This window comes from Epinephelus lanceolatus, chromosome 23, assembly GCF_041903045.1.
Source record: "Epinephelus lanceolatus isolate andai-2023 chromosome 23, ASM4190304v1, whole genome shotgun sequence".
Taxonomy (NCBI): Eukaryota; Metazoa; Chordata; class Actinopteri; order Perciformes; family Serranidae; genus Epinephelus; species Epinephelus lanceolatus.
The window spans coordinates 36,119,512-36,132,405 of record NC_135756.1 but is presented as its reverse complement, the minus strand read 5'-3'; the positions used below and the strand labels follow the sequence as shown (position 1 = coordinate 36,132,405).

Genomic DNA, 12,894 nt, shown 5'->3' with positions numbered 1-12,894 from the left:
GTGGAATTTCTTGCTTTATCAATGGGGTTGGGACCATCAGTTGTGTTGTGCAGAAGTCAGGTTAATACATAGCCGACAGCCCTATTGGACAACTGTTAAAATTCATATTATGGCAAGAACCAATCAGCTAACTAAAGAAAAACGAGTGGCCATCATTACTTTAAGAAATGAAGGTCAGTCAGTCCGGAAAATTGCAAAAACTTTAAATGTGTCCCCAAGTGGAGTCGCAAAAACCATCAAGCGCTACAACGAAACTGGCACACATGAGGACCGACCCAGGAAAGGAAGACCAAGAGTCACCTCTGCTTCTGAGGATAAGTTCATCCGAGTCACCAGCCTCAGAAATGGCAAGTTAACAGCAGCTCAGATCAGAGACCAGATGGATGCCACACAGAGTTCTAGCAGCAGACCCATCTCTAGAACAACTGTTAAGAGGAGACTGCGCGAATCAGGCCTTCATGGTCAAATAGCTGCTAGGAAACCACTGCTAAGGAGAGGCAACAAGCAGAAGAGATATGTTTGGGCCAAGAAACACAAGGAATGGACATTAGACCAGTGGAAATCTGTGCTTTGGTCTGATGAGTCCAAATTTGAGATCTTTGGTTCCAACCGCCGTGTCTTTGTGAGACGCAGAAAAGGTGAACGGATGGATTCCACATGCCTGGTTCCCACTGTGAAGCATGGAGGAGGAGGTGTGATGGTGTGGGGGTGTTTTACTGGTGACACTGTTGGGGATTTATTCAAAATTGAAGGCACACTGAACCAGCATGGCTACCACAGCATCCTGCAGCGACATGCCATCCCATCCGGTTTGCGTTTAGTTGGACGATCATTTATTTTTCAACAGGACAATGACCCCAAACACACCTCCAGGCTGTGTAAGGGCTATTTGACCAAGAAGGAGAGTGATGGAGTGCTGCGGCAGATGACCTGGCCTCCACAGTCACCGGACCTGAACCCAATCGAGATGGTTTGGGGTGAGCTGGACCGCAGAGTGAAGGCAAAGGGACCAACAAGTGCTAAACACCTCTGGGAACTCCTTCAAGACTGTTGGAAAACCATTTCAGGTGACTACCTCTTGAAGCTCATGGAGAGAATGCCAAGAGTGTGCAAAGCAGTAATCAGAGCAAAGGGTGGCTATTTTGAAGAAACTAGAATATAAAACATGTTTTCAGTTATTTCACCTTTTTTTGTTAAGTACATAACTCCACATGTGTTCATTCATAGTTTTGATGCCTTCAGTGAGAATCTACAATGTAAATAGTATGAAAATAAAGAAAACGCATTGAATGAGAAGGTGTGTCCAAACTTTTGGCCTGTACTGTATATATGATATACCACTCTCTGAATAAAAATAGAGCTCCATACATAACTCCATCACGGATAAAACTCACAGACAGACTGAGGGGGGCAGCAATGCGCGGTTGTCTAGTCTGTCATTTCAAATGAAGAAGAAGAAGAATGTTTTCCAGGTCAAGGCAAAGCAAGCTTGATTAAAAGAATTATGGTCATATTTTATTTCCCGACTTGTATTTAATAAACACATAATAGAAAATCAGATAAAGGCTCGTTTTCCATTTTTTGTTTACCAACATCAAAACAAAAAACGAATGGCCGCAAAGTACACAGACCACCCTGTCCTCCTTCACTGTAATCCAGGGGTGTGTTGGGGTCACATTGAGGCTCTGTGAATGCTGCACCTGCAAGTAGAAACACCAGTAGCGAATTATAGGTTAGCTCACAAATGGAAGCTGATTAATACAAATATATTAGCTAAATAGGCACACTTTTTAGCTTGGCAGCTAGCTAACAAATGTGTTGCCGGTTGACAGTCAGTGCTTTCATGTGGTGTCAGGTTTATTGGATATACAAGCTTCCCAAAAGTAGGTAGAATCAGGAATCAACAATCAAAACAATTTCAGCAAGTGCAAGAGGAAACTAGCTAGCTACCATCCGATCGATCTGACATGCACATGAAAGCAGGGTAACACAAGCTAGCTAACATAACTTGGTTAGCCAACTGGTTAAAAAAGCTAACCTGAGCTGACATTAGCTAGCTTTATGTGGTACTAACCTCATGTTAAACAAGGATCTTGCTAACAATCAATAGTAACAAACAACTACTTACCCTTCCTATGATCACGAACTAGCCATCTTTTCGCGGAGATTGCACTGAGGCGGAACCAGTGGGGGGAATGTCAGGTCCTAAAGATGACGGACGCAACAAAAAAGTCAAGTGACTGAAACCTATGAATAGCAACCTGAGCCTAGGTTAGCATAAACACTGGAAGCAAGGGGAAACAGGTTACCTCTAACCCAGTGTTTGCCAACTGGTACCCGCAAACCAAAAGTGGTTTGTGGGTTCAAACTTGGCACATTCACAAGTGACTTGGGAATGTGACAAGTTTGTAAAAAATAATGCTTCCATCGGTGTGTGAGTGTGTTAAAAACTGAGCAGGTGGCACCTTGTATGGTATCCATGGCTATCAGTGTATGAATGTGTGTGCGAATGGGTGAATGTGACTTGTAGTGTAAAAAGCGCTTTGAATGGTTGGATGACTAGAAAGGCGCTATACAAATTCAGGTCAATTTACCATTTACCATCCGTACGTCCAAATGTCTGTTATTCATCTGCATGTCTTTGTGTCCATCCCGAACTGATTAGAATTTTTTGGTAAAAGGTCAGGGTCACTGTGACCTGGGTCATCCCTTTCTCATGAACTCTTTATCTCAAGAATACCTTAAGGGAAGTTCTTAAGATTTGGCACAAATGTCCACCTGCATTTAAGGATGAACTCTACTGCTCTTCAGTCTGATTGATTTGATTTTGGTGTTGAAAGGTGAAGGTTGCTGTGACCGTAAGTTGGTCTCATTCTTGTGAGTGCGAGATCTCCTTATATCTCCTCTATACCTTAAGGGAATTTCCTGGATGTACAAAAAACAGAATAATCAAAATTAAGCAGCAGAGATATAGATATCCTTACTTTGGTCCTTAGTATGGGTCAAGCTTTAAATACTTTACTGTTTCCTACATTACCCACAAGTTATTATAATAATATCATTATTCAGTCTTCCACTGCCTGGTAAATGCCCAAGCACTCTGAATATATATTTGAAGTCCCTCAGACCAAGCTGAGATAACTGATGACATCATCGGGGGGTCCTGCTGAGTTAGTTCTCTGTGATGTAGGACTGCCCTGCCACTATGAACAGCTCCCCTGCAGCAACACATCAAACACTCCTCTTCATCCTGTTTTTATTCATTGGACCTTCTCTGTTCTTTTCTGCTCTGTTATTCTTCACCCTGAGTTGTCTTCCCTCGTGTTGTCGGTTGCTGTCGGCACTTGTGCTGTTTTACCACCCTCCTGTTCACCTTCAGCTGTTTTCCAAGTTCTGACACTATATTTACATAACCCTATCAGAACAAGTCTGAACCAGTCTGAATGCCCGAATTAGTGTTTCCTCGACTGGACTCCACAGACTGTAAGAGGAACAAGAGAGGAAATGCTCCCACAGTGAAAGGAAATAATGAATTTTATTTTGAGCCTATTTTATTGATCTGAACACAGTTAAAGAATGGTTTGACCATCTGCCCCTGCAGTGCTGACAGAATCCTGGCTCGGATGGTGGTCTGTGATGACTGTATCTATGACAAGGCTCAGGTGTGCAGTAAGATATTTGGGAACTCCTGGACAAATGATTGTTTATATCTGTATCTGTAGCAGTTATGTTAGTTTGTGGCCACAAGAGGGAAACAAAGCTCTACTGCTCCTCAGTCTGAGTGCTGCTGAAAAGGCTCACTGGAAGTTCACAGTTAGAGGGGCTTTAACTGCCATGTATAGTACATGTAGAGCTGACAGTTTCCTAGGGCATATGAATACAAAGTACAGGGACAGCATGATCTTCTGACACCTTTACACATATACAGGCACATGCATAGATAATCCGTGCTCAGGCACCTGCCCCTTTGTCCTCTGACTGGGTCAGTGCTCTTTTTTGCAAGGCATTTCTTCTCTATTTTTATTCTAATTTACTATTTTAGTTTTTAGATTTTGCCCATGGCATTAATTATCCATTATAAGCGTGTTGTAAAGCCTGACAACTGCAACAGAGGTATAATTCTACCTGCCCCTTCCTCATCAACGTCCCGCACTTAAATTGAGCACCCTGCAGAGCAGCATCATATCTCCCTGGGACCTGCCTTCATGGACAGTCAGGTTACGATATTGTTTGCCCTAAGCCTTGGTATTGTTTATAACTGTTTTGAAATCAAACTACCATTAAAACATTCAATACAGCCAGTGTAATTGAGGCAATAACTCACTATTAAGTTTAACAACAAGTAAGCTAGTCTGGTTTTTAAAAACCAAAACTCAACACGAAATAATGTTTAGATCTCCCACACCGCAGCTCTGATTCATTTAAATAAATTTGAAACACTGTTTGGTCCTGCACATGCCTTGTGCCAAGAGCGCAGAGAAGGAAAGGAGCAGTGCAAAGCTGCAGCTGCTGCAGGCATCTATTCTCTGGGATTCTTTAAGAATATTTAAAGCTTATTTGGAGGATAATATTAACTATTAGTACATAATTATTTAATGAAATCACAGTGCTTTTCTTGTATACACAAATTTGATTGTTTACAGATTCTTGGGTGGTGGATTGAATTTTTATAAATGTGAATTTAATTTGATTTCTGAACCAACAGGAAAAAAAGCATTTAGCTGGATTCCAGGTTAAATCAAAGGGTCCTGATGGTAAAGTAACAACAAGAGAAAATATAAAATAAGCCTTGCATTTAAGGCCTAAAGAAAAGTTCCATGTTTGTAAGAAGCTGAATTTGATGTAAATGAACCAAACTATGTCCCCAAAAGACTTTTTTTCAGCACTCTGTTAACTTCATATTTAAATGAAGAACATTAAGGTAGAATTCATCCTCAGTATGTTGGTGTGTCTAAGCAGCTTCTACTCTGTACATCCAGAACCATTTAAACCTCACTGCAGAACATGCTCCCTCATTTATACATAGTAAAATGTGTGTTGACTCAGCAGACAACATAAAATAAGACAAGTTAATCTATGGGAGACTAAAGATTTGAAAGCAGTACAGAATGCCTGAGAGTCTTCCGGCACTATATTCTGTTCTAAATTTTTTGGTTTCTTTCCTGTGTCAAAATATTTCATCTTTTCAAGTGAGCGTTAATATCTAAATGTGGACAGTTCAGACAGACAGAACTGTATCTGGCTAACCGATGTCAGGGGGGTGTCAAAGAGAAATCCCCATCAGCCTAGATGATGGGCAGTGACGGACAGCTGCTGAATGCTGAGCTGCAGGGGCTTGTTTGACAGGGTGGATTGCTTAAATATAGGAATAAAATTGGGGAACTTGATCATCATGTCCTCCACAATAATGATCTTTAGTTCAAAGCAACACAATGGAGTTTTTGAGACCTCAAAATATATATCCAAGATCCTTGTGATGGTACATCAACTCACAATAGGTTGGATGACACCTCTGTCATTGCTTGAGAGCATCTGTTTCGCTTGCACTGGCACTATGCAGTTTCGGGGTTCGGGTAGGAACCTGGACAAAAAAAGGACTACAAAATTTGGCTGCTTTACGGCATACGTCATATCCCCCCTCTCTTTAGAGTAGTGTAGCCGAACTTAGGTGAACAAAGTTAGACGTGGTTGTCATGGCTGAAGCAACAAAGAAAAGGAGAATGTGAAGGTGTTGTCCGAGGAGACAAAGAAAAGAAAACAGGAGAGCGATAAAACAAGAGCTCGAACAAGGATTAATATTGGCCCTGCTTTCACACGCTGGCGAGAGCTGAAAGAGGAGGAGGGATACCCGACTGATGATGACCTGGTGCTGTTACTGCTGTTACCCTCTACTTAGAAGACTCACTGTCTGCAGGTCAGCTGCCTCAGGTAGCAACATTATAAATTTGAAATATGGCTCTCTACATGCTGATCACGTGTATTGATAAAGTATTGGCTTGGCTGGCAGAGGTTTTATCGCACTTACTTACAGTAACAAGCGTAGTTGTCGCCAGCTAGAGTAATCTTGAAGTTATATTCCCTTCATTTGCACAGCGGCCTCTCTGTTGTCTAACTTCACTCTGTTGAGTTTGTGTGTGTGTGTATGTGCACGTGCGTGTGCGCACGCTGTGAGGGGGAGGTCAGCCCTGACATGCAGAGAGCAGCTCATTTTCGAAAATGAATAAATGAATAAAGCAGTCGGCCTAATCATGTATGTACAAAATGTGATAAGGCTACTTTACCTGTTCTGAAGACATGATGATCACGCATTACACAGCCAGCTTCAGGAAGTTCACCGGTATTGTTGGCTTGTCAACAAATGCACGCACAGAAAGATTTTTGCAACAGTTGTAACAGACAATACCATTTTTCATCTGTAGGGGGACCCTGTGAGGTAAAAAGCGCAATCCTCCATTGTGTTGCTTTAACAGAAGTAATTTGATGTTAATTTGCATGTTATCGATGCGCTAACCCTAGTGAACATGACACTTAGTTAAAGGGACAGTTCAATTTTTTTTTGAAGTGTAGTTGTATAAGACACTTATCCATAGTCAGTGTATAACATACAGTAGATGTCACTCGGCATGCCCCCAGTTTGAAGAAGCACGCTGGCGTCTGACATGGAAGCTAAGCAATGTACTGCTGTGGATGGGGGTCAACAACAAAATATTTAAGCCACCTAAAAAAAGTCCCACCAAAAAAAATCTCTATCAGTTAGGGTATATGCTTTATTGAGAGTATTTTCACGACTTTTCCTTTCCGTCAGACAGCCTGTTATACCAAGGAAGCTGTTAACGGCTGTAGTTCCCCATCTATGCCCTTGTCAAAGCCACCAGACACCATTAACAAAAACAGTAATTTAGCTAGATGAACACAGGAGCTGCTGGTCTTCCACTGCTTTGATCTGTTAGCCAGTTTGTGCTATTATGTGCACCCGATCTAACCCTTTTAAACACCACAGTCACACAACAACACAAATTAAGTGCTCAGAAGCACACAAAAAATGCATTTTTGAGTCATTTCCGAGAAGTTATGATAAAATAAAAAAAATATTACAGACTATAGAATAGGAATGACAACCTCTCCAATGTCTCATCCTATCCTTCTCCTTAAATGGAGAAACCTCTGTCCCTCCATCAGTCCATCCGTCCGTCATCATCCATTTTCCTCCTCACTGCTTTGACCTACTTCTCTGAACTTGCACATAGGCTTTCATCTTGGTCATGTGCAGACAGCCACGATGCCGTTTTTGCATTTTTCCCACATTTCTACTGTTTATATTCACATTTTTGTCCACTTCCCATTCATACTGTGAGCACCATTGGCAGCGCGAGCTGCGCATGCACGCTGGGACCACAGTTTGGCACATTGAACACGCGATTGAATGAATGAATGAATGAATGAATGAACATTGGAAGCGGTTCAGCCGCAGTCCCGCCAGCTGGCGCGGTCACTGTTGAGATTACATTCGTTTTTTATTATTAACAAAATGTGTTTTTTATTGACCGTGTGAATGGTTTTGTTTTCAAATAAATATTTGGAAACGAAAATGTATGCTTTGGTGTACTTTTACAGAGTTTTGCAATATGTATAGCCTACCTTTATGTATCAAAATGTATAATTTTCAGCAGCGGTCACTGCCGTGGTCGGAGGTATAAATGCTCAGAAGTCTAGTGTGTTTCATTTTTGTAACTTATGGCTTCAGAAAACATACAAGACACATTTTTAGGAAAAGACATAGGAAGAGAAGCTTGTAGGTTTTATCTAAACAGAGTTATTTGCATTATAAAAACCCATACGGTCTGTCAGACCGCCCATCAGAGTGATTGTTTCCTCATTCATTCCAAAAAATGTTCGCACCAGGGTGAAAAATGTGTTCTCTGCGTCTTCTTTCATTGTTTCAATGTCTCCTTCTCGCAACAATAACCGCAGTCATGTGTGCACAATTACGCATACAAACCGTTTGCACCTCCCTTTGACACATGTTAATAGACGCAGTTTCTATGAGCAAAAATGCTTTCAGGTTTGATAAATCACTTTGCTTGTGCTAAATTAATATATTTACATTTTCTCCTCCCAGCACATGCACAATTGCGTGTAAACACCCCATATTGCATATTCATTGCAAAGGGCTGCAAACGTACTAACTGGATGCAGACGCGCTATTTTGCACCTTTGAAAGACACAACCCTTAAGGCCAAAACACACCGGCGGCGTCATTTGACAGCGACGTCATTGACGCGAGTCAAGTGCCGCCTCCAACACACACAAAAAGCGTCACGCTGCGGGGCGTCAACCGGATTTCTATTGCACACTCCAGTCCGCTAGGCTGGGAAGTACCAAATAGCGCTTTTTCAAGGGCGGTGACGCTGGAAAAATAGGACAATAGTGTCAAGTGCCGCAGCGCGGCACATTGACGCGCGTCGAGCCGCCGCCGGTGTGGGTTTGTAAATAGAAAATAATGGGGGCGGCTGTTTTGACGCGCGTCGTACGCCGCCGGTGTGTTTTGGCCTTTTGTGCGCACTGTTAGTAAAACAGTTTGTACATTTTTTTTCGCGTGCAATGAGTTTGCACACGTTTTTATACACGCAAAACTTTAGTAGATCCGGCCCATAATGTGCAACTGATATTTTTTAGGTGGGACTTGTTTTAGGTGGCTTAAAAAACACTTTGCTGATCCTCCACAGCAGTAGATCACTTAGCTTCCATGTCGGACACCTGCCTGTTTCCCTGAACTGGGGACATACCAACTGACACCTACTGTAGGTAGTATACTAATTATGGATAAGTACCCCATCCAACCTCATTTCAAAATCTGAGGGAATTTCTTCAAGTCTGGCACAAATATCCACTTGGACTCAAGAATAAACTGATTAGATTTTAGTGGTAAAAGGTCACTGTGACCTTGCATCCATCTACTTTCTGTGAACACATTATCTTACGAATCACTTTGAATTTGAATTTTAAACAAATTAAGCTGCAGTCTATCTTTACTCTATTGTTCTAAAAAATGCTTTAATTTTCAACACAGTTGTCACTGCAGATATTGGGTTATGCTGATATTGTTTACCAGGATACCTATGAAACATATCTTTAACCTCTCAATGTCATTCACAATAGCCTCTATAGATTTGTTTTAAAGTGTCCCTACTTAACTCATCACTGCTCAGTGTATAAAACTTTGAACTGGTTACCACTTAATGCTCAAAGACAGTACCACTGGCTTCAGGGCATTTTCAAATGTATCCATTTTAATTATTATTCTTCTAAAACAATACCTAACACCCTATATTTCCCCCTACTCACCTAGACACACTCAATAACCCTACTCCTTAGCTCCCAAAACTAACAAAGAAATTGGCAGACTTGCCTTTAAATTCAAAGCTCTCTCTGACTGGAATTATTTTCCCATCAGCATAAGAACAGTTAAATCACTATGCCTCTTTACGAACTTCTTATTGTCCTTTCTTAAAACACCATATTAATGTTTCTAATGGGGATGTCTTCCTGCCCTCCAGTATTATGAGGCATTCTACTACTAGTATTATTATTATTGTTGCTATTATATTGATGCATGAGGTTGCATGAGTTTTGTGGCATAAACGTCCCTTTTTGTAAGTGTCGGTATTGTGGTGTGTATGGGAACGACATGGGGGTAGGTCGGTAAATGAGAACCATGTATGTTTTTTTTTTATATTGTGCTTGTGTCCATTGTGATGTATTGTATGTTTTGTGTTAGACCCCCTTGGAAACAAGATGGTTCGTCTCAAGGGCTATCCACTAATACACTTTCAACTTAATGTCATAACTCAGGAACAGAGGGGGAGACATTTGGTCTGCCTTGGTGACACTGATCTTGGGTTTTCACCTTCAAACTGTGCTGATTATATAGGTCTTCTGTGCTGCCAGGGTGAAGATGTGTGTGAAGCATCCGTGTTTTCACATACACAGATGTAAACTGTGAGAGAAACTTGACTGGTTAGCAGAGGCATACAACCCTGTGGTGAGGATCCTAGTTTGTAAAGACATTTATTGTTTACATGTTGATCCTACTTCTTTTTTCACCTTCCTGAATTTCAGATAAAGGCTGAAACTATATCGTTACCTGCTTCAAGTTGCCACTGATGTTGAGTTTAGTATCAGTATGCTACACATGGCAGCTAACCGATTCTCTCTCTGTCTTTTCTTTCCATGTCCATCTACTGTATGACTGCATCCCACCTCCTCACCAGGTAAGACATTTGCTTTGAATGTATCTGCCTGTTTCCTGATGTGTTTTCTAGCAGGGGCTGGTTGTGTTGAGTTCTTGGACTCTAATGGTTTTTTGCCTAGGTGCTCAGACCTGGTGCATGCTGGGAGGAGAAATAGTGGCTTTGTTTGTTGCAGAACTGCTGTTTGTATTTTGTTTTTTTAAAGTGAGGTCACATTTGTGTAAGGGTGTGTGGCAGTGTGCTGCTACAGTACTCTGTGTGTGTGTATTTGTTTGAAGCTTGCAGCCTCGGCCTAGCTGTAACTAAAGGGATATTCCTCCCCATTTATTTATTGCTTTATTCGTGAACTCGAGCTGCCCGTCAACTCCCCTCCCCTCTCTGTGACATAATCCATCTCTGTCTGTTGGTCTAAGCCTTCTGAATGTCACGCTGCATCTCAACTGTCACATCTCAAGGTTCCCCATCACTTACACTCTCTTGGACAGATTGTGTGTGTGTGTGTGTGTGTGTGTGTGTGTGTGTGTGTGTCCTTGTTTAATGTTTTTGGATTGTCTCAGATTTGATGGGGCTGACGGGGGGGAAGGCTTGATGGACGAATGAGGAGATGGATAAGCCAGTGGATTCGCCCTGGCAGTCTTTTTCTTCACACTCCCTCCATCACTGGAGCATATACCACTCTGTTTTTCTTTATTTATCACTGTGTGTGTGTGTGTGTGTGTGTGTGTGTGTGTGTACATGCGGGTCCATCCATGTGTGCTTGAGGCATGTAGGTATGTGTGTGTACAAATATAGTATGTGTATAAAGTATGTGTGGAGATGGGTAACCATGACAACAACAGCCCTGAAGTAGGAGTGCTTGTGCCAGCCTCAGCACAGTGCCCTCTCTGTTTGTCTCCTTCTCTCAGCAGATACAGATCCCACATCTCCTCTTCTTCTCCTCACTTTCTATCCATACACACTCTCCTTACATGTTTCCATTTAGAAAGCATGTGCACTTCTACATATAAACTGAACATCAGTCATTGCTCTGCATTCTAACACCAACAAATAACAAGCTAATGCCTTCTTCTGTGTGCAAGCTCAATAACTGTCAGAGTCTGACTACTTCTGAAGAGTAATCAGACTGAGAAATAGTGTGTCACTGAGCTCACACCCAGCAGTGATGTCACAGTGTACTGACACACCCTGGAGTAGGCCTACACTGTGATGCCACTGCTGAAACAATAGATTTGCAGGTGGTGTTAAGTTATCCTGTAGTGTGGGTTGAGCATAATGCAAGCAAAATATTCAAGGAAAAGGTACTCTTAGAGTATGCACTGTTTTGCAGGAAATGGTTTGGCCACCATAGGCATTTAAAGGATAGTTCATATTTTTTGAAGTGGGTTGTGTGGGGTACTTATCCATAGACAGTATACTAGGGATGCATGATAATGTCGGCACATGAGTGGTATCAGCCAATATGCTTTTTGCACAATGAATGAATATTCCATACACTGAAAAGTAATGTATTTCATGTCTCCATCTGCTGCTAGGACGTCACAATAAATAATAATATGATGTTCAACTACAGAAGAAACTTGATGATCACTAAAATTAGATGGGGAAAGAAGTGGATATATATCGATATACCGGTATTGCTTATCGGCCAAATAAGTTGTTATGTAGTGTCAAAAAACCCAATACTGTGCATCCCTACAGTATACTACATACAGGAGATGTCAGTTGGCATGCCCCCAGTCTGAAGAAGCAGACACTGTGCGATTTTGGGCTGTCCCAGATGAAAATTGACCAGCCTAAAAGAACCATGGCGATACAGTATTTTTGGTCATTGCTCTAAAATGGTGGTCCTACATCGCACAGTGGGGGGGGTTCAAGGATGGCTGTTGTCATGGTCTTGCGATCAAAGACAGCCTGGGATAAAATTCTGACAGTGTCAGAAAGTTGGAATGACCATCTCACTGTGTAACTGCTGTTACCACCTACATCTACTAACTATCCAATAGAAATGCAGCATGAAATGACGCACTGGCGCTAAACCCAAACAAACAGACGGATAGCAGCTCACCATGGAGGCACAATGCTCTAAAAGAAATGTTTGGGATCTTAGCAGTGAGGAAAACCTTGTGGGTTGTGGCAGCAGAAGCCTTGCCTGTATAATGTGTCCTCCAGCTCTTACTATGATCACGTAAAGAAAGACAAATGATGGAAGGAAATAGCGGCGGAGTTGCAGCTGCCAGGTGAGTAACCCTGCTGCCAGCAAACACACACACACAGATACACCGCAGTATATAGTGCCCACAAAACTTGAGGTTATTTTATAATGTAACCTCTATGTTGTGCTTCATAGTTGGAGAAGTAATAACCCGTGCAGTATCCTTGCGCACTCAATGTGGGAAACTATTGCACCGTTCGCCGTAGCCTGCAATTCAGTAGTGGCTGCCATCATACAGTCTGCATACATCAAACCTTGATGTTGTACCCAAGTTTATTAGATCCACGTAGCACAGTGTAGCTTGCACTAAATTTACAAGATTGCTAAAATCTCAGTCTGTAGTTGTGACACAGTCTGACGCTTTAGCCACCCAAATCAATCAATATCAGTTTAAGTATACACTATATTTAGAATATTTTCACCACTGTACCT

The 12,894-nt window shown here is 41.8% G+C and overlaps 1 protein-coding gene across 15 annotated transcripts in view; it reads left to right on the top strand.

The window, feature by feature from the left end:
* LOC117245778 (pleckstrin homology domain-containing family A member 5-like) overlaps window positions 1–12,894 on the top strand; it is a 623,723-nt gene that overhangs the window by 220,223 nt on the left and 390,606 nt on the right. The window contains exon 4 of one of the 15 annotated variants that reach the window (XM_078165320.1): window positions 10,272–10,714. The exons of the other annotated variants lie outside the window; for them this stretch is intronic. Coding sequence (XP_078021446.1) covers window positions 10,272–10,275 — 4 coding nt within the window. The 3' untranslated portion in view covers window positions 10,276–10,714. Of the gene's footprint in view, window positions 1–10,271; window positions 10,715–12,894 lie in introns of those variants that run through there. 15 annotated transcript variants of the gene reach the window in all.